The 26,637-nt window shown below is 35.6% G+C and overlaps 3 protein-coding genes across 6 annotated transcripts in view; 1 reads left to right on the forward strand and 2 right to left on the reverse strand.

Annotated features, from left to right (window-relative positions):
* Nucleotides 1-5,297, reverse strand: part of LOC105229824 (uncharacterized) — a 31,877-nt gene extending 26,580 nt beyond the window's left edge. The window contains exon 1 of one of the 3 annotated variants that reach the window (XM_011210286.4): nucleotides 4,993-5,297. The gene's annotated coding sequence lies outside the window, so the exon portion shown is untranslated. The other 2 variants (XM_011210287.4, XM_019991624.3) reach the window with 2 other exon arrangements.
* Nucleotides 5,298-6,553: 1,256 nt separating this feature from the next.
* Nucleotides 6,554-7,829, reverse strand: LOC105229823 (protein FAM50 homolog). Its single transcript, XM_011210285.4, has one exon. The coding sequence runs from the start codon at nucleotides 7,681-7,683 to the stop codon at nucleotides 6,604-6,606; it is 1,080 nt and encodes a 359-aa protein (XP_011208587.2). The 5' UTR covers nucleotides 7,684-7,829; the 3' UTR covers nucleotides 6,554-6,603.
* Nucleotides 7,830-8,328: 499 nt separating this feature from the next.
* Nucleotides 8,329-26,637, forward strand: part of LOC105229914 (uncharacterized) — a 169,897-nt gene continuing 151,588 nt past the window's right edge. For both annotated transcript variants that reach the window (XM_049448567.1, XM_049448563.1), the window contains exon 1: nucleotides 8,329-8,859. The gene's annotated coding sequence lies outside the window, so the exon portion shown is untranslated. The remainder of the gene's footprint in view (nucleotides 8,860-26,637) is intronic.

The following is a 26,637-nucleotide window of genomic DNA, read 5'->3' on the forward strand; positions in this document are numbered from 1 at the left end:
AGTGAGTTTAAATAATTATAATAGTTTTATTCTGAACTTAAGCGCACACATTTTTAATCATTTATAAAAGGAATAAAAATTGAAAATTTTTGAGCCCAAAGTGCTTCAGCCGCCAGATTATAATATTATTGCTTGTGTGTATAATCATAAAGTGTTTTTTATTATGGTATACCAAAGCGAAATATTGTGAGTATGTAGATAATAGCAACTATTTGTGTGCATACAAATGAGATAGGGAACAAACTTACGTTGCCAAAAGTACATACATACTTACCATAATGGTATATAGGCATCGAAAGTCGTAAAATTTATGTAGAAATCTATATTGAATGACAAGAACATGCCAGTATTCTTCTTGTGGCAAGCAAAGGCGTCAAAACTTTAGCCGAAAATCTAAAACATTTTAGTATACCAAGTGTAAGGATACATAAATAAATATGTTTGTATATGTATCGTACGAATATCTACCGCATTTAGGCTCTTTGATGTCACTAATGATATATGCTTGTACATATGTACGTATGTACAAACCAAGAGCCTAATAATTGGCGAGTGCAAAACTATAGCATATTGATTAATGTAGATACTTTGGAGTAATGACCTCATTTCAAAGCACGCGAAATAATTTCAAGAAAATAAAAGAACTAAGCGTTTTTCTTGCGCTGAGTGAATGCTAACTATACTTTTATTTTATTTTTCTTTCTATTGACTGACTGACTACTTGAGAAATTTTTATAAGGAAATATTATACGTAAATACATACGTCATACTATTTATGATTTTAGGCAAAGGATACAGATAGTGCTTGCGTATGATTGATTTTTATTTTTGTTGCCGTTGTTGTTAGTGTGCTGTGTATTGAAGTCTTATCAAGGGTGAGTAATTAGGTTTTATAAGCTTAGAAATCGAACTAGTTTCGATTGGTTTGGTTTACAGAGAAATTGACATTATATCATAAATAATGAGGTCAATATTTTTGTTGTTTAGACATAGTAAAAACAATATTACATATGGTATATATCGCTCATTTGCTGCAAGACCGGCATAAGTCAAAAAAATCGATTCGCCAGAAAACGCGTTTAAAGTTTTCAACTGACTCTGACTTACACGGAAAACAGGAAATATATTCTCTTCTCAAGCGGAGCATATAAGAGGTATTCATATGAATTTTTCACTCAACATGAAGTATGATATAACGAACAATTCTGCAGCATTAACTCAAAAATCACGTTTTTTGATTTATGCCGGTCTTGCAGCAAATGAGCGATATGTAGTTACTAAAAACGCTATTTAATTTAATATATTATTTCATGAAAATTTGTAATTTGTATGATTTTTTTTTAGTTTCAGAAAAGGTAAATTTCATAAAAATCAAAACAAGCCACAAAACACATTCAGCAGATTTTTTAAACAAATTTTAATGATTGAAAGATGAATACTTCTTGGGTAAATAAATTTATTATGCAAGTATACAGTGAAATCTCCAATAAACGGACACTGTCGGGACCAGCTTTTGTTGTTGTTGTTACGGTTACCTAGTTCCGTTAGGATGCTACATACAGCGGTAGGCCCAGGAAATGTGCTGTTTCGACGGGATCGGACCATAAGGAGAGGTGTCAAATATGTAGGGTTAGCACCGCATCCAAAGAGGTAGTTAGTGGCACGGACATAGTATATTTAAGACTGTTTGTTTGGCCGTTTGTTAATAAAGTAGTCCACGTAATAAGTTGTCCTTAATAAACATCAAAAAATATTGAGATCGGGCAATGTACACGGTTAATGGAGTTGTCCGTTTAATAGAGCATTCACTATATTCACAAAGAACTTTCTTGGTTTTACGAAATGTATTAATGAGGTACTAACTGATAGTTCTCTTAATTTCTTTTCAACACGAAAGGAATAACATTTGATCAAAATTTTAATTTATTTATATTATATAACATCATTTTATACTCTAAATACGTAATGTCATACAAAATGTGTATAAGAACTACATCTGTGAAGGGTATAGCTTCATTATAGCCGAACTATTTTTTTTTTCTTGTTTTAATTCATATTCGGTATTAGCATTTATTAAGCTGAATCCATTCTAAATCATCCATGCTTCGTTTCACCAAACAATGTTTTGCTTATTTTATTATCACTTTTTTATATTTACATATGTTGTCCCGGAGTACTTACAGGTTTGGCGCCCTCTTGCTTTTCCTTTTCCTTATATAATTTCTAAACACCGACACATAGCACAGAAAGACACAATATAATAATATAATATTCAAGACGACGTCGCGCCGAAGCAAACCGAAAATAGCAACTGTCGCCAATTAAATAACTAAGTTCTATGTGACACTTGTGCGAAATTAATTTACAAAAACACTACGTTACGCAGCCAAACTATAAGACAAGTGCAAACGTCTTCATAAAACTCATTTGCACATTTACATACAAGTATGTTTATTCATATGTGTGTACATGACTGAATGTGTATATGCAAATTCCACAATCGTTTGAAATCGACAATGCATGTATGCTCTGCTGTATTTTGCTGTCTGGACGAAAGCCTCCTCACAAGCCTATGACTCAGGCGACCAATTAATTATTGAAAGAGAATACGATCAAAAATAAACGCGCAAAGCGAATATATAAACCGGCATTTTTCCACTTACGAATATAGAGTGCTTTGTAGGTATGTATGTATATGTGTGTCGGTATATAGGTAATTTGCCTCAGACAAAGTTCTATATGCAAAATATACCGGCAGGTATACGTACCAGACGTATAATGGTGTGGTAGTAAAGTGGGTTTAACGATCCTTGGGCGAAGATCGTATTTTAGTGCTTACAGTACAACTTTATCGCTTTCTACATACTTATAAAGAATGTATGTATGTACATATCGTATGTCCGTATGTGAAAATAAGTAAGTAAAGTTTAATAGTTTTATTGCATTCATTTCCAGAGTCGTGCCTACAGCACACCCAATAATATTTGTACGGAAGCATGCACAGGCATGTATGTATGTATGTACATATGTATTAACAGTGCAACAACAATGTATTACAATGCGGTAAATAAGGCAACCTTCAAAAAGGCGTAATCTTCCACCGTACTTTCAACTGGTGTTCGGCAATCGATGACCAACGGACAAGAATTACTTCATAACCCGAAATTGATGGAAGACGCAGCGTGCACAAAAAACCATTTACAAAACTTACAAAGTTAAGACGAATTCGGAGATAGCAACAGGAGAAAATTGCATACATATTATGCAAAATGAACGAAAAAAACAAAAACAATAAAAATACGTATGCGCACTAGTTGAATTGATGGAGATCTAGTGGAAGAAGTGCTTTAAACCTACTTACAAAATACCTACTTATGTACATTCAACTTTGCAAAACTCATTTTTATTTTCCATTTTTATTAATTATTATATTATATAAAAGAAAAAGTAAAAGGGAAAAAATAATAACGACTTTAAAAGTAAGAGCGAAATAGAAGGTAAAGGTACAAATCAACAGTTTTCGTTAATATATTTTATACGTACGTATGTACCTATATACACATATGTATACATAAATAGGTAGGAAGGTAACTTTATATACAAATAACATTGTCAGCAACAGTAAAAGTACATCAAGAGTACTACAATTAAGTTCGATTCGGATGAACGATTGTGTCCAAGCTAATGAGGGGCAGCAACAATTTGATATAGCGGAAAAATAAAGATGAGTATGGTGGCAAAAGCGGTAATCTATCCAGTGAAGTTATTTTGTACTATTGCGAAGTAAATTAAAAACAAGAAAAAAACGTTAACTTCGGCTGCACCAAAACTATACCCTTTACATATGCATTTTTTTATAGCATTAAATGGCATATAAAAATGTTTATCTTGATTTTGATTGGTCGGTTTGCTTGACACCGATATGATAAGGCTGTCCGACCTGAAAAAATTTCTTCGGAGATTGTACCGTTGTTTTGGAAATAATTCATGCTAAATTTCGTGAAGAAATCCCGTCAAATAAAAAATTTTCTATACAAGAACAAGATTTTGATCGTTCAGTTTGTATGGCAGCTATAGTGGTCCACTATCGGCGGTTCTGACAAATGAGGTATAAGGTATACAGACAGACATACAGTTATAGTCAAATCGACTCAGCTCTTCCCACTGATCGTTTATACATATATAGGGTCTCCGACGTTTTTTTGTGGATGATAAGAAATTCCTGGCAAATTTAATATATCTTGTTCAGGGTATAAATTATAACTGTAAATGTGCAATAAGAAATGTTATAGTTTTGTATGTACATAGGTAGTATTATGTTTTTAGTCATTGCTACACATACATATGCATGTACCATACATAGAACGTATACATATGTACATATGTACATATGTCCATTACGTTGATGAACAATTCCATTTTAGGCATTATTTAATAGTTTAATTGATTAACTTCAATTAATAGATTTATAGCTATACGCCTTGTTAAACAATTAATAACAAAACAATTTTGTTGTTTAATTTTTATCTCGTTAATTTAATTGTTTCGCATATGTATTTGAACATGTACCAATTCCCCTTTGAAAAAATTAAATTTATGTTCTTTAAATTTGTGTACTCACAGAATCCCATTTTCCCCAACCATGCATACATACATATTCCGTATCCTGCAAAGGGAGGCGTGAATATTGTAGGGTGCTGATGCGGTGTACCGAGGGTTCGTATTGATTTTTCACATACACTTGAGTGCTTAAATTTTGTCATATACTTTGTAACTTTTCTGAGCAAACACTTCCGCCTCCATATATTTATGATTTTATATACCCGTTTAATTTCATAAAAATATTTATTTTTTCACTCATACAGAAACTACTTTTGCGCAACATTACTAGTAAAATAACTTTGAAACTTTTTGTTCACAGGCACACAACGCGCAACACCAGCAGAACTTGTGTATCAAACTAGGTACGCGAACACTTATCATCCCACATACCTTCTTCCTTTCCTTTGGTTATTCTTGAAAAAAAAATTTCTGGGAGTCGTCGTTGCTTCAATTTCACTGCATCAGCGAGTTCACCATCATATACATATCTATATGGCTAAGATGGTTGGAGTGAATCGTTAACGTTGTTACCTGATACAGGTGCTTACTAATGTTCTTATCAACTGCACTGATAACTACTGTTAATATTTATTCTGACTTATTACACATTTCAATTAAAATAGCACTATATACGCGAAAACACAAACATTCACTTCGTTCACTTTATCTACTTTGCCAGACGGAATTTTATGGCACACTGAAGAACAAGCACGTAATAGTGCTGCCAGCTTGTAAGGCACTTGAGACGGCAGAGCTGCCGTGTTTTAGATTTCATTTTTTAATATTAGTTATTTAAGTGGTTTTAAATTAGTTAAATAATATCTTATATAATGTAAATTTTATGTCTATATACATAAAAATTAATAATAATAATTAAATACTTTTTGCAATTTACTATAAAATATTTGTTAAATAAATTTGCGCAGCATGATGACCAAACACAGTTTCCGCCTTTTTTGCTTATGCAGCCAACTTAACTATCTAATTGAAAATTTTCAATTTATGTGAGAAGTTGGATTTTTATTTAGAGTGAAAAATAGTTTTGCTATATTTATTCTTGTTATCTATTTTAGTTTGTTATAAGTGCTATTCTACTTACAAGCAAATAAGAATTACAATAGTTTTCATATATGTATGTACATATATTTAACAAGGGAACGCTGTAAAAAATACATTGCGGAACTGCTCAGCTCAACTTTTATATCCGGGTAGTATCTCCAACGCAAACATTTTGCGGCAGTTGTGTAGTTTCGGTGAGTTAAGTTTACTGTTTATACTTTATATAATATCTAATAACTATCGCGAACTTCCTTTCAAAATGGTCTCGCCATTTACGACTTCAAGTTAATATTACACGGTAGCGCTTAGCATTGAGGACGTGTTTGAAAACAATCGGTGTTTCACTTAGAAAAGTTTTTATATAATGAATGATACATAAGATAATGACCTTCAAAAATATTACTAATATATAAGCATTAATTACAGAAAAATTTAATTTCTGAGGTTTAAAATGCATCCAATACTTGGAAAAGTTTGTACAGCTAATAATACCTTGAAAGATTGTATTAGGTTTGCCACGAAGTTTGTAAAGCCCGCAGTATAGTCCCTCAGTTTTTATGATCATATAGTGATCTCTCAAAATCAAAGTTCAAGTAGGGAAAACTTTTTTACGAAATTTGGCTTGGATTATTGAAAGCAATAAAACAAACTCTGAAGAAATTTAGTGATCGTTTTACTATTAAATATAGCTGCCATACAAACTGACCGATAACATTTTGTTCTTTTCTGCTGCTACAACAACTGATATTATAGCTTTGTGCACCCTAAGTTAAACTTATTTTTGTCTTATTAAAGATTCAATTACACCCATTTCATTTTTAAACCCCGATTATATTCAAATATAGTGATATTATGTAGTGTATAAACATTATAGTAAACATAGCAAAATATGTCTCTTACATATTGTACTTAATTTTATTCATTTGTTACGAAAAATACAATTCATGTTTTTTTGCTTTTATCCTTAATGGTATATTTATCATAAGTTTTGGTGGGATCATATGGCTCCCAACGGCTGGCTGGAAAAATATGCTTGTTACGTTCATACCATGAACGTAAGAGCACTTTGCCTGCGTGCGACTCTTCTTTCTCTACAGTGGCGTCGCTTATCATGCGCACATCATCATGCACGTCGAATTGGAATAAAGGCCCACTCTTACCACGCGCTTTTGTTACAATGAAGTCATAAAATGAGTAATGATGTGGCAGTATTAAATCTTCTTTGACATACATCAACTGGTCAGCCATAACAGTTTTTAATTCGTTGAATTCTTTGCGCAGCAATTCAAGACAACGTTGCAGAAACTGATATATAGAGTTACCCTTTTTCATAATAACACTACGTCTGTGACCTGAGCCATCCCAGTAACTGAAGGTGATGGTAATTTCTTGATCCTTCAATGCTGCTTGTTGCATTACCCATTCTTGACGTAACTGCTCGCGTAAGCGGTTCTCTTGCTCCTCACGTTCGCGATCTGGCAAAAATGATGTGTCTACTTCAGGATTTTTAAATATTTTCTTTTTCTTTGGCAGCATACTATCATCATCGATTTCTGTCCACTTTTTCTTAGGTGGCGCATCCTTCTTTTTAACCTCTTTAATATCGTCCTCATCATCGTCTTCCGCAGCCGCTTCATCATCTTCGTCGTCATTAAAACTGAATGATAGTGCTTGAATTTGTCGCTTTTGTTTATTTTTTTCCGCTTGTATGGCCTCCAGTGCGCGTTGCTTTTCACGTTCTTTCTCGTCTTTCTTTTGTGCCAACTTTTTTTCACGTTCTCTCACAATATCTTCCTGTTTGGCTTTCATTTCATCCAAAGTGACCAGACCAATGGTCGAACTTTTAAGTTGCTGTTCCACGGCATCATAATGCGCTGCGAATTTGTTTTCAATCTTATCCAGTTTAAGCTCTTCCTCGATTTTTTTCTTCCGAAACTCAATCTCCTGCTGGGCAATCTCACGTTTTTTCATCAGTTGAGCGGCACGGCCCGCCTCACTGGCGGCTCCCTTGTAGTGCGCCATTACTTTATTGTCTTTTTAATGTACTAATTTATTAATTATGCACGGTATTTTATATTTTGTTGTAATGTTGAAACAATTTATGTGATGTTTTCGCTGTTTCTGAGTTTTTGTAAGTGATGTTGTGTATTTTTTCTAGAAGTCAACAGCTGTTTATATGCTTACTGTGAATGCGCAGTTCTTCTTCTTCTGTTTGGTTTTTGTAGCTGCCACTGTGTAAGAAACGCAGAAATTAAATTTTAATTGGGATTTAAGAAAAAAAATACATTTTAAATATATAAAATATATATAAAAGAATTAAATATATGAATGAACCGCTTAAGCATTAATTAAAGAAAAATTTTTTAAAAAAACAAAAGGTTTTTCAGTCTTTAACTATTGTATAAAAAGTTTTTTTTTTTAATTTTAACTCCCGCAAAAATAAGGAAAATTGTAAATCTGCACATTATTTATTTTGAAAGGATTTCAAGACCTTATAGCCTTTAGATCTTTATTACGAAACCTCTTTAAGCTTTACGAACAAAAATTAGTAGTTGTAAAACCCATTACTCCCTACAAAATATTGGCAGCACCTCCAAAGCTTTAAGTCAAACAAAAAGCTCAAATAGTAACAGTACAATAACGAACAAATGTCCTTTCGGACAGTTGACGACGGGACACTCAATCGAAAAGTTCGGTTTGCCGGATAAATTGAAAATGTCCTAACCGTGTTTCAAACAAATATACAAAATACAAGTGAATATACTAAAGTCTTCATTCATATACTACAAATATTAAGCATTTCATATCATGTTTGGTGGCACAAGAAGAAGAAGAAGAAAGTGAAAAGGGTAAATGCTAACCACGCAGAAGTCGGTAATTGGCAAAGCAACAACAAAAACGTGCAAAGATTCGTTACATTGAAAACACTTAACAAGTCCTTTCGAAACTAAGTGGCAATAAAAATAATAATAAATGAAAGCAAAGAATTAATTGATGTTCAAGAAAGCGCCAAAGTCAATGAATCGCCTGTGAAGTTGCGCGGCGACGGCGGTTAGGCCGCAACGAAGTGTTGAAACAGTCAGTGCGGAGTACTCAAATTGAAATCGGAATTCGCATTTGAATCGGAACGGAATCGGCATCGAAAGCGGCAACGGTAACGGCAACGGCAAAGGGATCGCTGCTTACAGTGGGTGCGAAGTAAGTGCAAGGACATTAGGACAAAGTGAAGCGTTGAATATTGGTGTGTGCGTGAGCGCGACTTTAAAGTTGGCGAATGTAGCTTTATGTGTGCGTGTGTATGTTTGTATACATTTGTGTTGCCAGTTACTGAATGCTAAGTGTGTATTGGCAGTCAGGCAGGCAAACGGAAACGGAAATGGCATATTGAAATACTAACAGTAAAAATAAAAACGGCATGAAAAGGGTTGAAATGTCTCAGTACTCAGCTTTTTCAGCTTTTACACTTATAACCTAATTATTTTGTGCCATTACTGTGCATTTGATATCAGTCTGTTTGTATGTGCGAACAAAAGTGTGCTTGTGACTTTCAAACAAACGTGTGTTGGTATATGCATGCTTGTTTTTAAGAATACGCCACTGATTTTAAGTCCTGGACTCCCGCTGTTTGTGCTGCTTGACGTTAAAGTCGCGTATTTACTAGCTGACTGACTGCGTTTGGGGCTCTGCGCGAAGGAAGCGAGTGGGTGCGTGAAAGGTGGCAGCTGCCATGTACAACCTCAGTTTCTTGAGTAGGTGTTTTTACAGCAAGAATGTTATTTATTGCTTTCATGTTGCGCTAGATATGACAAGCAGCGCATATTCGTACATACTATCGCTAGCTTAGTTATATGTTTGTATTTTTTTTCAAATGTACATACATATGTATGTATGTATTTGCGTAGCTTTTGGTGTGCGCGTTGGTTTAAATGTAGCGAGATGCTTATATTTAACCGTTAACATTGCTTTAAATCGGCTTTTGTGTGGCCGTAATTGTGTAGCATATCCCAAGGCGCTCATAGTATTGTCCTTTGGAAGGGTAAGCGAATTTAATCTCGTTTTATGCAAGCATTTGTTTCTAAATTTATAACATATTAAAATATATTTTTTATTTACATGTACATAATTGAAGTGTTTTTAATTTTATTTGCTGTTTTGTATTTTTTTTAATTTTTTTTTTATAAATTAGATAAATGAATGCCCTGTTTCGTTCTTATATTAGCTAAAAGTATGAAAATAATGTTTTTGTAATTAAAAATTTATATTAAAAATATTAGTCAAATTAATATTAATAATAAATTTTTAATTACACAATTTTTTTATACTTTTAGATAGTTTCTAAGAAACGTGATTTTAAAATGAGTATCAAAAAGTAGAAAAAAATATTTTAATAATTAATTAATATAAATAAAAATTGTATTTATGTATATTAAAAATGATTTTAAAAGGAGTATCTAAAAGTAGAAAATAATATTTTTTTGTAATTAAAAATTTATATGATTTATGATATAATATATAATTAATTACAAAAAATATTTTTTCTAGTTTTAAATACTCATTTTAAAATCACTTTTCTTTGAAATTTTTACTCTGTCAAAATTGTAAAAATATAATTTACAGTCATTTCATTTAATAATTTTCAAAGGCTTATGTGCGAAAAGCTTTTTTTATGAAAAATGCGTTTTAAAAATTCTATAAATGTTAATTAAACTTAGTTGTTCTTAATACTTGAGAGTGATTTTTGTTTTTTATATTATGCATTTGAACATAACCACAAATTTATAAAATTAACTTAAAAGTATAGGTTAAATAATCATAAATTTCAACTTTCTGCAAAGTTGAAAATCTCAAATAAAGATAATGTGCTTACTGTTTGTAGTATTAAAAGCTAAAGTAACAAACGATTGACTTCTTCATGAAATTTATTCCACTATTTAAAGGGCTTATCGTAAGCTTGGTTGTGAAAATTATAATTTTTTGGTTGTATTTTAATTTTAGTTCTGCACTTCAACTTTGCATCCAGCGTAATACCAAAATATTTCGCCAAGGTGGAGTACGGGATTACTTCATTCCCAATATGTAAGCGAATATACATATGTACGTGGCACTTTAGTTGGTGAAGCTTACTGTATATACATAGATAGACTTCAATTCGTTTAAAGTAATGAACCACTTCTGCAATTTGATTGATTGAAGTTTGCATTCTGTTCGACGACTCAGCTTCACTATTGCCGGTGACGAACTTTTAGATGGACCTCGAACCCTACAAAAATGGTTAGTTTGTCCATTCCACATCTCCAATTGGCATTGAAAATGCCTAGCATGTCTGGCTGTTGTTAGCAGGTACCCATGTTAAACACACCGGACGTTGTCCCTGCTTGATTCTGAAGTAGCAGTTGCTCAGGTTAGAGGCAACTTGTGAAAAGAGAAATCTTGAAGAAGAAGAGAAAGCCATGGTGCAATACTCTATAGAACGACTAAGACACATCAATGATATGTGCTTTTTCCAATGCATTTCCTATTATGCTTGTTATTCGATGAACTTGTTCGATTGTGAAATGTTAAAATCTAAATCCAAATTGTTGCGTTGGTTTAAGGCTTTTTTTCTTCAATTAAGTTCTGAAGTCTCCTTATGAAAACAGCTCCAAGTAGCTTGGACAAAATAGGCAACAGTGAGATTGGACGATATTACGAGACTTCATGTGCGCTTTTGCCAGGTTTTTGTATCATAATGATTTTAGATACCTTCGACGAAGTATCTGAGATTTAAGCAAGCGTTTATTTTCGACGCCAGTTTTACTAATACTTTGCGCGTTCGATTTTTTAGTACATCAGCATCGCGTTTTTAATTGTATTTTCCACTTCTTTATTTGTTGTTGCTGGGATTTCACCTATGTATTACGATTCTTCCAGCTGCAGTAAAGCTTATTAAGTTTGGCACGAAGTTTTTAACACTCAAAAGCAAACATCGTAGACCCTATAAAATATAAAAAATATATATAAACGATTTGTCCGTCTGACTACGCGAAACACAGGGACTAGGGTTTTTGAGATATTCAGCTGAAATTTTGCACACGTTCTTTTCTCACCAAGAAGCTGCTCATTTGTCGAATCCGCTGGTATCGGACCACTATCAAAATGAAGTTCTTATAGGGAATTATTATTCAGTCCAGATCGCAAAATTTTCAAAATATTCCAGAACCATTGATATTCCATCCATGCCATTTTGTAAAAAGTCTTTCAGCTCTCAAGGGTTCAAACATTCCGAGCTAATTTCTAACTTGCGCTAAAGGAAAATATTTTATTTAAACAGATTTTTCACTGAATTATTATTAATTTTTTTGTTGAAATTTTTATAAATATAGCATATTGGATGGATATGAAAATTTGACAAATATGAAGTAGAATATGAAGTAATATCATAGAAAATGATAATAATGAGTTGTGAATTTTTTTGTGCCTCCTATTCGCATATGCGACGCCAGTGTTAGCGTATGCGGGACTAATTCCGTTATAGGTCTTTATTTTCATTGCAGGACCGCCGCCAGACATTTCTTTTCACCTGTTGGGTACGTATTATGCGTGGTACAATATTTCATTTTCAGGGATTAGCCGCTCTCCAAAAAGTTTCTCCAGATCCTCTCTCTTTCATCTTTATAACGTGGGCACAGAAAGAAAAAGAAAATGTGCCACGCGATTTCACTCCCACAAAAAGAGCAGTCAAACCAATCGTACTTTATGTTATAGAAAATAATAATAATGAGTTATCCAATTGTTCTTCGTTCATGCTCTTCTAGCGCATGCGGGACTTGCGTGGTAGGACGCCTATGTACTAAACCCTAACTCCGTCTCCTATAGCTCTGTATTTTTATTGCAGGACCACCGCCAGGCATTTCTTTTCACCTGTTGGGTACGTATTATGCGTGGTACAATATTTTCCACAAAATGAGTCAAACCATTCGTCATGTCCATATTTGCGTAAATACTCCCTGAAGCAGCCGCCCACCCAGGAACTGCCCACGCTTGCACGTTTCTGATTAGCGTGTGTGTTCATCTACCTTTTGTTGTTACGTTCCACCATTTCTGTCACCCACTATTTGGTTTTTCTTGCTTCCTCTCTTGTTTAGTAAGCCATAATGTCGATAGAATAGCCTCGAGTCAATAATCCCACCCAAGAATTTCAACGAATGTTGCTTTGAGATATTATATTCATCAATGTTGAGTATAGCCGCCTTAATCTTTTTCCTAAGTGCCGGGTATTTAATCGCGTTTTTCTCGAAACTGCGTGTTTTGAAGTCGATGGGCAAAATTTGACTTGGACGAAGGCTTCTTTTTTCGTTTACAAATAATTGAAAAATAAATTTCGAAATTTTCCTTAAAATTTTCTTTTTTTTTTGTAAAAATGTCTGCCAAAAACTCAATTTAAAGTTTTTTAATTAAGGTTTTAACTAAAACACGTATTTTGTTCACTTATATCATCCGGTAAGGAGTTATTCTACCAAATTTTCGTTATTTTTGTTGTAATTGGACTAACATTGCGTACATATTGCTGTTAAATCACAAGAAGATATATACATTTTATTAAAATAGGATTAAAAATTTGGCATACACATATGTTATATAAAAACAATAATCACCAATATGCCATGTAGTCTGAAAAATTTGGGCAAAAAATATATTTAAAATTATATTCGAAACTTTTTTATGACTTTTGCAATTCAAAATTTGACAAGAATGCATAAATTTTGTTAACGAGTTGCATTTATAAGGCAGTAAACCGGAATAATGCATGAATATATATGTGAATATGTATCATAACAACAAAGAATGAAATACCAAAAAGAAACTGGTCAGACAGATACTCCTACTCTGCACGCGAACATTGTCAAATAGAGAAAAAAGAAGCTACTACATTGTCACGCTTGTTTTATAACTACATAATTCACAGACACACAGAGACACACTCTCAGGCATAGACATAAACACACAGCGCGCTCACATAACTGTCATCCACAGCTGCCGCCAGTGTGCCACCACCATGTGTTCGCCGTCCGACCGAGCGGGCGAGTTGAAAGTGCAACGTCGGAGTTCAGGGCTGTGACATTTTTTTGCTGCCGCTTTACTTAGCTGCAAGATTACACTTCCTTATGGCCACCACAATTCGCGTTTATATTATATATAGTAGTTATGTTTTTGGATTTTTACTATATTATTTATGGCTTTGTTTTTATTTTTCTTCGCTGTTGTTGTTTGCATTTCATATTCGCTGTTGCTGATTGCTTTCGCCTCTTCGTGTCATCGTAGTTGACCTAGTCGCCTTTGTTGCAGTGATTGTTGCCGTTGTTGTTGTTGTTGTTATTTTTGTTGTTGTATGACATTCTGGCATAATACTTAAGTGGCAGCGCTGCCATTCTGCCACACACAAACAACAGCAGTGCGCTTTCCTACGCTTGCTTTGTGGCATACACACGCTCGCTGTGGCTTCTCTTAACCACTACCGTTCGCTCATATCCGCTGTACTTTTAATGCTGCATTGCCTTGCGGTGTTATTTCGGTGTTTTTTCGGTTATGGCGTTGTTGGAAATTGTGAGTGGACTTAATGGTTTTCTTTGATGATTTCATTTTTGCGCTTTGCCGGTGCTTTCTGTTGTTGTTTAATGTAATTTCTACCGTGTAGCTGCCAAATAAAGGAAAGCAAAAGTAGTCAGCGAATCGTTAGAATATAATTTAAAAGATTTTTTGTTCGAAAACACATGCCAACACTATTATGAGCGGCAGAAGGTAGCATATTTATAAAAAGAAAAATACGTGCACTTTTAGGTATTTATAAGGAAGTATGGTACAAAGCTTAAATCCTTGCGATCAAATCTTCGAGCCTTAGTTAAGTGTCTGTTGATTTTACCTTTATATTAAGTACATGGGGGTTAAGAGAAGTATTGACCCGACTCAACCCATTTCAGGAAAGGATCTCTCTGATTTTTCAATTGTATATCTTATATATTGACGGATATTTTCAGTCAAAGTCAACTATAAACAGTGGGGTTCAAATATTCGGTACCTAGGGGCCAGAACCGTATTTGTTGTATTTGGACAATTTTTGGTCAATAGGTGGCATACTCTAAAGGTATTATTCGTGCACAGTTTTATCCAGTTATACTAATTGTTTCTTGATTTATACACTCGAAAGAAAATAATCAAATTGCAGTTAAAACTATGTTACTTGGGAAGTAGGCGTGGGAGTACTCTGATTTCGCCCATTTTCACGCCGTAGTATAAAAATGTCAAAAGAATATCATGTACCAAATTTGATTGAAATCGCTCGGACGACTTACGAGATATGTGATTTCATCTTAAAAAGGGCGGTGTCACGGCCATCAATCAATTTTGATCACGGCTCCATTAAAGTGCTCTCATACCATTTCGTGGGTAGAATTCAATGTCTCGTATTTATTACGTTTTTGGTAGATTTTAACTGTACCGTCATATGGGGAAGATGCGGGGTTATCATGCGATTTCATCTATTTTCACTTCGTCGGTTTTTAGACTGCGAACCGATACCCAGTGACCAGTCTGACCTTAGAGATGGAAGGGAAGGAATGATCAAACTATATGGTGTTTAATGCTAAGTTAAACTGAACCTAGCATTGGAACTCGTAGGCAATTATCGTCAATATGCACGGACAAAAAGTGAAGCTTATTCCCTGTGCCTATAATTGACGGAATTGCTTTTGAGATGAATAGGAAAGCTAAAAGGGTATATGCTTCAAAGGGTTCCAAAAAAATTAAGATATTGGCAAAATAAAATGCGGATGAAGCTTTTATGACAATAGTTTTATACTCCGGTGCTGAAAATGCAAACTAAGTTCATGCCAAGGATCTTTTTCACAAAACAAACATGCCGTTTTATAGGACACTTAATCGATTTGAGCAATTAGGCCGTCTTTTATGGCTTGACAATTCCCGGACTCGCGCTGAAAGATACGACACGACAGATTGACGTCTATTCGTCATGCGCGAACATTATTCATTTATTTGACGATGCCATTCGCCTCAGGTTAAGAATTTACAGTTGACGAGCAGTTACGCCCAGCAAGAAAACAATGCAGTTATCGCCAATACATTCCCTCTAAGCTTGGAAAAAAATGGCATAACTATTTTAACTTTTTGATGCAAAAACCAAGTATCCCCTTGGAGGCGAAGTAAATTTTAATAATTTCGACTCGTTGTTGGATTGTATATATTTCCATGATGAAATGGCAAACCTTACTGAGAAATGACAAAAGAACGAAAACAATATATCGTTTGCTGTCCTTATCGGTCTACTTTTGTAGCGTCCCTACTGAAAAACCCGTTATATTTGGGTGCACAGCCTTATGAATAGCGGTCGACTGGTATTGCGCGTAACCTCTTTATGCGTCTCAGCAACCGAGTTGTGGACATTTTTTTCACTACCTATGACTTGGCGGAGGATTTGCTTGAGCGCAATACTACCTTTGTGGGCAAAATATGAGGCAATAAGCCGCCACTACCAAAACTTTTAACATCATCTGAAAAAGCCAAAAAAGGTGTGTTGTTTCTCACAATCATTGCAATTAGTAAGCTTTACAGTCTATTCGAAGAAAAATATGCTACTACTTCCAACTTCCAACTGCAGCTGCCAGCGAAGAAATAAATCTTGTAAGAAAAAAAAAACACACGTCATACATGACTATAATAAGCATAAAGGTTGTGTCGATACTATTGACAAAAAGATACGTAGATTTCCTAGTAATAAAAACCGTTGGTCCACAGCATTATTTTACTAATGCTGAATATTCTTGGACTTGCAGCGTTCAGGTTGTTTGAGTATAGTCATCATATGTATGTTTCATATGTTTCACGCATTTGAGCAATTCAATATGAAAACTTTATTTGATATATATTTTTTTCAATAAAAACACTCCTGTTTTGTAGCAATAAACACATGTTTTGACCTATTTTAAAAAAAAATATTTTAAAAGCTTAAATTTCCATACAAAATACATTGGGCACAGAGGTTAAGTTGTATAGCCAAGTCACGGCTCTAAGGTTAATATAACCTGTTTGATCGTGAGTGAATTTTTTTTTCGTCTAAATGGCAAAATTTTCAAAATGTTTCAGAACCTATTAATTTTCCATCCAGTTATTTTGTAATAAGTCTTTCATCTACCCTTGAATTAAACATATTTAAACATATATTTTTATTAAATTATTATTTACTTCTTTTTGAAAAATTTGATAAATGTGAAAATAATTGTACTTTTTACTTATTGTCATAGAAAATAATAATGAGTTGTGCATTTTTTTTAGTTCATCCTACTCGCGTATGCGCCGCCAGTGTTGGCGTTGAAAGAAGACGCCTAATAACTCCGTTATAGCTATTTATTTTTATTGTAGGACCGCCGCCAGGCATTTTGTTTCACCTGTTGGGAACGTATTATGCGTGGTATAATATTTCATTTTCAGGGATTAGCCGCTCTCCAAGAAGTGTCTCCAGATCCTCTCTCTCATCTTTATAACGTGGGCACAGAAAGAAAATGTGCCACGCGATTTCACTCCCACAAAAACAGCAGTCAAACCAATCGTACTTAGTGTTATAGAAAATAATAATAATGAGTTGTCCAATTGTTCTTTGTTCATGCTCTCTTAGCGTGTGCGGGACTTGCATAATAGGACGCCTATGTACTAAACCGTAACTCCGTCTCCTATAGCTCTGTATTTTTATTGCAGGACCACCGCCAGGCATTTCTTTTCACCTGTTGGGAACGTATTATGCGTGGTACAATATTTTCCACAAAATGAGTCAAACCATTCGTCATGTCGATATTTGCGTAAATACTCCCTGAAGCAGCCGCCCAGTCAGGAACTGCCCACGCTTTCACATTTCTGATTAGCGTGTGTGTTCATTTACCTTTTGTTGTTACGTCCCACGGTTTCTGTCACTCATCAAGACTAATTTGTTTTTCTTGCTTCCTCTCTTGCTTAGTAAGCCATAATGTCTATAGAATAGCCTCGAGTCAATAATCACACCCAAGTATTATATTTCAAAGAATGTTGCTTTGAGATATATATAGGGTGATTTTTTAAGAGCTTGATAACTTTTTAAAAAAAAAAAACGCATAAAATTTGCAAAATCTCATCGGTTCTTTATTTGAAACGTTAGATTGGTTCATGACATTTACTTTTTGAAGATAATTTCATTTAAATGTTGACCGCGGCTGCGTCTTAGGTGGTCCATTCGGAAAGTCCAATTTTGGGCAACTTTTTCGAGCATTTCGGCCGGAATAGCCCGAATTTCTTCGGAAATGTTGTCTTCCAAAGCTGGAATAGTTGCTGGCTTATTTCTGTAGACTTTAGACTTGACGTAGCCCCACAAAAAATAGTCTAAAGGCGTTAAATCGCATGATCTTGGTGGCCAACTTACGGGTCCATTTCTTGAGATGAATTGTTGTCCGAAGTTTTCTCTCAAAATGGCCATAGAATCGCGAGCTGTGTGGCATGTAGCGCCATCTTGTTGAAACCACATGTCAACCAAGTTCAGTTCTTCCATTTTTGGCAACAAAAAGTTTGTTAGCATCGAACGATAGCGATCGCCATTCACCGTAACGTTGCGTCCAACAGCATCTTTGAAAAAATACGGTCCAATGATTCCACCAGCGTACAAACCACACCAAACAGTGCATTTTTCGGGATGCATGGGCAGTTCTTGAACGGCTTCTGGTTGCTCTTCACCCCAAATGCGGCAATTTTGCTTATTTACGTAGCCATTCAACCAGAAATGAGCCTCACCATAAATCGGACGTAAAGCGCGAAACACATTTCGAACCGAACACTGATTTTGGTAATAAAATTCAATGATTTGCAAGCGTTGCTCGTTAGTAAGTCTATTCATGATGAAATGTCAAAGCATACTGAGCATCTTTCTCTTTGACACCATGTCTGAAATCCCACGTGATCTGTCAAATACTAATGCATGAAAATCCTAACCTCAAAAAAATCACCCGATATATGATGGACACATCATTCCATTTTGAGATAATTTTAAGCAGAAAAAACTTCCTCGCTGCCAGGCAGCTTTTTTCTAAAGTCCTGGAAATTGGCTGCGAGATCGGAAAAATGCAAAAAATTTCTAAATTAAATGCTTATTATTAAAGTATTTTAAACTATGTAAAAGTACACTTTTTTACTTTCTAAGTACAATGCTTTTCCAAAAAAAAATGAATAAATAAATAAAAGTGTTTCTGTTACTTCCCAGTGAATATAGTTTTTTCTTCTTCTTTATTGACGTAGACACCACTTACGCGGTTTTTGCCAAGTCTACAACAGCGTGTCAGTCCTTCTTTCTTTTTGTTGTTTGGCGCCTGGTCTTTCCAACGAAGTGGAGGTCTTGTTTTTTTTCTCTGCTACCTCCGACGGGTACTACGTCGAATACTCTCACAGCTTGAGTGTTTTCATTTTACCGACATAAAGGCAGTTCTTTTTCGTGCTGTCGAAAGCAGCTTAGACGACGCAGCTGTGCGTGTCGATCCTCTTTTCACTGGTCTTTTCCAAGATTTGGCGCATGGTGAAAATCTGGTCGGTTGTTTTTATGGTTAACTTCATATTATTCAAATCACAGGACTTCAGGGATCACACTAAACTATTCCTTAGATTTATCTGCTAAAAAATATACATTTGTAAGCTTTGCTGTTCCTTAACAAGTAAAGAGCACCATCATATTCCTACACATTTAGGCGCATACAAATGTACACTACTGATTCGCACCACATTTTTAGATATTTTACAAAATCGAATTTAAATACAACAAGGTTACGAGCAAGTGCAAAGCTAGAGAATACAAAACAAAACCAATTTGAGTGTTTCGGAATGCAAAACTTTGTATATGCATAATGTTACTGCAGTACCACTGCAACATTGCATGGCGTTCGTGCAACGTTTGGCTTGCTCGTGCAACTAAACACGCCTTCGCGCTGAGTACGTGATGCCATCTTCATTGCAAAAGTGTGAGCATACAGACAGACAATGCGATGCATGCAAAATGCATATTAATGTTACAGTTTTGTAATTTTCGTTGCATATCTGAAGGCGCAAAATTGTAAAATATTGCAATTTCCTCCTTTACTGAATTTATTAACGGTATTTATGAATAGTCAAAGTAATAAACATGTAGACTGCAGCAGTTTGTGCATTTTTAAAGCCTCAAACGGGGAGAAACTTGCGCAATATATGTTTATAAGTGTGTGTGTGTGTTTAATCTGTATGAAACGCGCAATTAATTAATTTGCATTTTAAAAGTTGGCTGCCTCGATATTGGCGTATAAAGTGTGAAGGCGTGTGGAGCTGCAGCAATGAATTTTACTGCACATATACTGTGACCGCCTCCACTTTGAGGTCCTCTTCCGTCGCCACTGTTTCCTCCGTTGCTTTGCCGTCTGCAGCTGTGCTCTTGCCTGGTCGCGTCGTCATTAACTGTGTTGAAAATAAATGAAATTACCAATTCGTGCGTAATCAACTGTGCAGTTAGCATGTCGTTCTGTATGTGAGTGTGTGTGTGTGTTGCTATATAAATATATACTATCTATCTACATATATACTCACTCAACTTTTTGTGTGCAAAAGTAATCGTTGCTAACTTTCAATTTGACTCCACCCATTCACCGGCCAAGGTTATTTCGACACAACACAAAATCCATGATTCCAAATCGATATTCTGTCAGCGCCCGTCCAATTGTATGCCAGCGAGTTTTTGCTCATTACGCGCTCGCGGTGCTCAGGTGCACGAAATGCGAAGTGTTGAAGCTGGAAATGTAATTAAATTACTATCTGCCTGCAACGAAGCAGCGCCAAAGTGCTAAATAACAAATTTTACAACAGTAAAACAAAGACGAAAGTTGTAAATGTGTCAGCGCACCAATACAACAACAACAACAACACAAACAATATGAACAACACCTAAGTGACAAATCAATGGCGCAAGGTGCTGAAAATGGAATGTTGACTGTGACCAGCTAATCGAATTGGCGCTACACTTAGTCGCCGAGTATTTATAGTGTGAGTGCAGTTATTTTTAAAAACACACGTACACGCACACACAAACATACTACTCATTGAGGATACGGTATTTCGTGGAATTAATTTGTTGTGAAATTTTACATTCAGCTACTTTTTGCGATATGAAAACTCTTATAAAGCCAATCGCGTAAATATATTTAAAAGTTAGCTTTATCAAGTTCTTAGTAAAAAGATGGGATCATTAAATGTCAGGGGTGTAATTAGCGAAAAAGGGTGTTTTTGCTTTTTCAGGGTTATATCGTGATTGCGAAAGTATCGTTCATTAATTGCAAAAAATAAATTAAAGCATAGTTTTTTTTAGATTTTTTAAGGGCACTGAGGATTTCACTTATCCGGAAATAGCAAATCATTAAAGGGGAAGGAGTCATTTTTGACCCAATTCAGTACTTCCGCAGCATCAGAAGTCTTCAAAACTATTTAGGAGGCACATCCACTTCGAAATATTGAAAAAAAATTATTAATTATATATTTTGTTAAACTACGATTTTACGAGTATATGCACCTTTAAAAATATATTTTAATTTCCTTTAACTCATGCTAGAGCGTAGGCTCTTTAAAAATACTATACTAAAATAAAACTATACTAAATGAAGAAAATTGAGTTGCAGGATTTTAATTTATCATTTTATCTTTAAATGCAAAGCAGCATTTTTCGAATTTTTCGAAATAGCATTTTTCGAACTTTTCGGTATAGAATTTTTCGCTTTTTTCGAAACAGCAATTTTCGAATCCTCCCGTGCCTCCTGTGCCCTCCGGACACATTTCTTGAACACTTTTTGGGATGAACTTCAGCTCCTTCAGCGAATTTTGTTTTATCTCTTGTTTGGTACTGTGCGGCAATTTCAGTTTGGGGAACAAGAAAAAATCACTTTGAGCCAATTCTGTTAAATACGGTGTTTGATTGATGGTATTCCTTTCGTTTTTTGCTTCGAATTCAGTCGCAATCATGGCTCGATGCGATGGTGCATTATCCTCGTGTAAAATCCATGAATTATTCTGCCACAATTCCGGCCGTCATCGACGGTTGTTCTCACACTTACGTCTAAGTACGGTCAAATAGAACTCTTTATGGACTGTCTGTCCCTCCGGAACAAATTCATGATGCACCAAGCCACGAATATCGAAAAAAATGAGCACCACTTTAATTTTTAGCGGCTTTGGCGTGGTTTTTTCGGTTTCGGCACGGTGTTTACAGTCACTTTTTGAAAAAAAAATCTTTTTTTTTCGGGACGAGTCGAGCAAGTTCGCGTTTTGTACTCAAAATATCCACCAAAGTCATTCGAACGGACTCGTGAAAAATGTCGAGCTCTTTTGCCATCCCTCTAGCACCTGACGATTTTCAAGCTCCGTATCCTTCACTTTTTTTATATTTTCATTAATTTTTTTCTTTCGAATTTACCCTAACATTAATTACCTTTCTATGTATCCATTCTGACTTAATTATAGTACATGAGATAAACATATCTCTATGTAGGACAACATTCATCAAACGTGACAAATGCTATGAAATAAATAACAAATGCTTTGAAAAATAGACCAGATACTGGCAGGCGGAAAACATTTTTCATTGCACTATTATGCTACCGACCCGTCACGAAATCCAACTTCGCTCTGCAGACTTATACTCCCCTACCTAACCTGCAGCCTACATACATAAGTCTTTTAAATATTTCATAGAGTGTTAAGTGGCCTCCCCTGCCTTAAACACATTTGCATTTAAATAAACTCCATTTCGTGCAAGTTCATTTCACTTGACCCGAGTAAAGAATTTACCCACACGTAAGGCCAATGTTTGTTTGAAATCGAAGTAAGTGCGCTTGTGGGTTATTGATTTGCCCTCGCATTCTATCAATTTCACCGAACAAGCATACTTACATGTCGTTAAACTTCAGAAAAACATAAATAGTTCCTCATACGCACACGTATATATAGCTAAAAGTGCACGCACATTTGTAAGCAGCACTTTTGTGGGTTTTTTGGGTTCTATATATTTAGGTATATCCTGTACAGGGTATATTCAGTTTGCCACGAAGTTTATTACACTCAGAAGGCAACGTTGGAGATTGACGAGCTAAATAGTCGCTCAGTTTTTGAGATATCGTTCTGAAAATTTGCACACATTCTTTTCTCGCCAAGAAACTGCGCATTTATCGAAGTGGCTCTTATCGTGCTACTGTAGCACATAGCTGTCAAACAAAGTGATCAATCACAATGATGTCCTTGCATGGCAAACTCTTTTATTTCACGAGATATCTTCACGAAATTTGGCATGGCTTATTATCCAAGGCTAACCTACAAACTCTGAAGATATTATTAAAATCGTATAATAATATCACATGGCTGCCATACAAACTATGTAATTAATCAAAATAATGTCTTTGCGTGGAAAATATTTTTATTTGTGAAGGGTATTAAAGCTTCGGTGCTGACAAAGTAAAGGTTTATTCTTATTTTCGTTTACATATGTAATATGTAGATTTAGTACACTGATCTCTGAGAAGCATAAACTTCAGATCGCCAACGTGATACCCAATGTGCGTACATACATATATACATATTTAGTTAGTGCGACTACGGATTTTACCCAAGCACAGGAAAACTTACCGTATCAGCAGCAGTGTTGACAGTTTTGTTGTTTTGTTATTTGTGGAGAGTGTGTGCGTATATGAAGGCGTATCCTTACAACAAGTCGCAAATCAGAGTTAAGTGTATGTAAGTGTGAGTGAAACAGCTGAGCGGTTTGGTTACCATTTTTTTTTTTTATTAGCTATTTGTTTATATTTCGTGTGCGGCAGAGATTTTTGAAAACAAATATTGTCGAAATATGAGAATTTTTAAGTTAATATGCATTGGTGAGTGTCAGACACGTACATACAGTTATTATATTTGAGCTTTGCGCACGGGATTTTATAGTTTTTAATAAAAATTCAATTTATTTGATTTCTGATACTGAACAGTTACTCTTATTTGCAGGAACACAAGAATAACAAATCGCAATGAATTTTATTTTAGCTTTATATAACACTTTTTTTGTCCATATAAAAGCCAAAGAATTTGAGAAAAAATCCGATTTATGAGCTTACCGGTAACCATTTTCAGGTGGCGTCTATTAATTATCTATCTAAATTAGTGTTTGTTGGGTGGACATTGCTGAATTAACGGGGTTTTCAATAAGAGCGCTACACAAGTTTTTTTTTAATAAAACAAAAACGGTTTGAGAAAATTAAATCAATGAAATTTTTTATTTCTGTGAAAGTACATTCGATGCCATTATGCATGGAACTCGATTTCTTTTGCATGGCCACCATGGGCATACTTGCAGAAGTCCAGACGCTGAACCCAATTTTCTAGATTTTTCAAGGATAAATTGGCTGATACTGCTGCCATTTCACGTTCGATATTCGTACGAAATTCTTAAATCGTCGTTGGCTTGTTGGCACAGGCCATAGACTTGACGTAGCCCCACAGGAAATAGTCTAACGGTGTCAAATCGCACGACCGAGGCGGCAAATTGACTGGGCCATTTCTTGAGATAACACATTCAGCGAACTTGCTTTTCAATAAACTCTCCATATAACGGTAATGTTACATTTGAAGAAAAAATAAATTAATTTTCGAGTTACACGCGACCGTTGTGACCGACCCAAGACCCTGTTCTACTGCTTTAATAACGGCCTTCTCCGAGGATGAAACATAAAAAAATAAATTTCGAATAGAAGATAATATTCGTTATATTGAAAAAGTTAACAATTAACAAAAATGGTGCCTTTGAAGTTGAATTCAACACAAAATTTTGACCTGGGAAAATTCATTATTTGATCAAAATAAAATGAATGTTGTATATGTCAATTTGATAGAGATCGGATTATTTGTGTCTGAGTAATCGCAGAGCAGCTCTCATAGCCATCTCTGGTGGCCTGCGAACACACAAGAGTAGCACTTAGAGCAATTTTACACATAGCACCCGTGGATATTGCCGCCAAGTGAATTTCTGTGAAGTGCTCATTAAGCCTCTGGGAAGCTAGGCATATAAAGGGGTCCGAACAAGGACACTCCTTCTTCAACTGCATCCCTATAAACTTAGATCATTCCGGCGCAGAGGCTTTTCACTGCTTCCCTGCTCACATAACGATGTGGGATATGTGGATGGAGAGGAATTGCTGGGCTAGTGTAGTGTTTTACGACTGGAACGAATCTAGGAGAGGAGTTTTCTATAAGGAATTATCCGTCAATCTTAGCTGTAGGCTACTGAGCCAGTGAAGTGTTTTTCAGGCAGAAGAGTTACTACTTAACTACTAGGAAGTGAGGTGACATACGACAGTAGTGCGGCGACAGTCTGGTTACACTAGAAATAGCATCTAGCTACTAAGTATGCACAGTTTGGGTGAATGGTCATAGCCGAATTGCTGGTAACTACATAGCCGACTTGCTGGCCAGAGTGGGTACCATTATCCCATTCACATGACCCGCTTTGTGCGACTGTAAAATCACTTTGTCCTAGAGTCGAACAAAGGAGATCTTCTGAACTAATTGCCCTTAGTAAAGTTCATCTGTTGTAATTGTAGGGGTTCTTTACAGCCACAAATTATATGGAGAAAGGTTAGCTAAAACATCCGTGCACCTCCTCATTCTTTCTACAGCCTTTTTAAGACTGAATTTTATCTTCGGCAAACTAGGCAACGTAGCAGAAATTGACATTGGCCTCTCTCAACAAATTTGTAATGGGCTCAAGCGATTCGTCGATTTGTAAAGGTCCTATGATCTATTATATAGAAGTTTAAGGTAACAAAACGGAGAGGTGTTCTAAGCTGTCCAATTGGGATCCCTTTATGATCGACATCTTAATCTAATCTAACTATAACAGCAGATCGTTACATAGATTAATTTTCATTTTAGCGATCCGGAGTTATAGTTTGAAGTTACAGGGTTTGTCCGGAAACTAGCAGGACTGATTATCTTCCGCCGCGACTGTATGTACTTCGGAGCGTGCGCGCACCGACTGGATTCGGTACAGGGCGTTCCTAGCTAACGAACGAGCGGCTGGTCAGTTATCTCCGAGCACTTGGAGAGTCAGGACAAATATTTTCGCGCGACTTGTTTCTGTGAGTGATGCAAGTCGAAAATGCAGAGTTCGTTAGAGCCGAGTTACGCGATTAAATTCTTGTGAAACTCGGTGAATCTGCGACAGAGGCGTTTGATATGCTCAAGCAGGCTCACCAGATGTTTCTTTAGCAAGAAGTGGTGTGTTTCGGTGACACCAGGCCTTTTTGGAGGGCCGGGAAGAGGTCGCTGATGAGCCGGAAGAATGAGCAAATCCAAAATGGAAACCATGCTCATTGTGTCTTTTGAGATCATTCAACATGAATTTTTTCCTCCTGAACAAACCGTTAACGCCAACTTTTACGTGGAAGTCCTCAAGAGACCCAAACGAAGGGTCAACCGGGTTCAACAAGGTATCGCAGCCGATTGGAAGTTGCACCACGATAACGCCCCGTGTCATACCGCCTTTCTTGTGAACCGATACCTAACCAAGGGCGACATCCCAATGCCTCCGCAGCTGCCCTACAGCCCAGACGTTGCCCCTTAGACTTTTCTTGTTTCCTTGCCTGAAAAGGCTGATAAAAGGCAAGTATTTTGAGATGGGAGACCAAGCAGCAAGCACCTTGGGTCTCAAGGCTATTCCGGAGAGTGCTTGGAAATCGCACTGGCAGCGCTGCATCGACGCAGAAAGAGCATTTTTTGAGAGTTTTGAAATAACTGGAACGATTGGTTCAATAATTTTTTTTTAAATCAACACAGTCCTATTACTTTCCGGACAAACTCTGTATATGAAACAAAGTGACTGAAAATTTCGCAGGCTTATGAAGCTCCAATGTTCAAAAACTTGAA

This window comes from Bactrocera dorsalis, chromosome 2, assembly GCF_023373825.1.
Source record: "Bactrocera dorsalis isolate Fly_Bdor chromosome 2, ASM2337382v1, whole genome shotgun sequence".
Lineage (NCBI taxonomy): Eukaryota > Metazoa > Arthropoda > Insecta > Diptera > Tephritidae > Bactrocera > Bactrocera dorsalis.

What these genes read in the sequence shown, in the direction of transcription:
- LOC105229823 (XM_011210285.4), bottom strand. Translation starts at nt 7,683, where the DNA reads ATGGCGCACTACAAGGGAGCCGCCAGTGAGGCGGGCCGTGCCGCTCAA.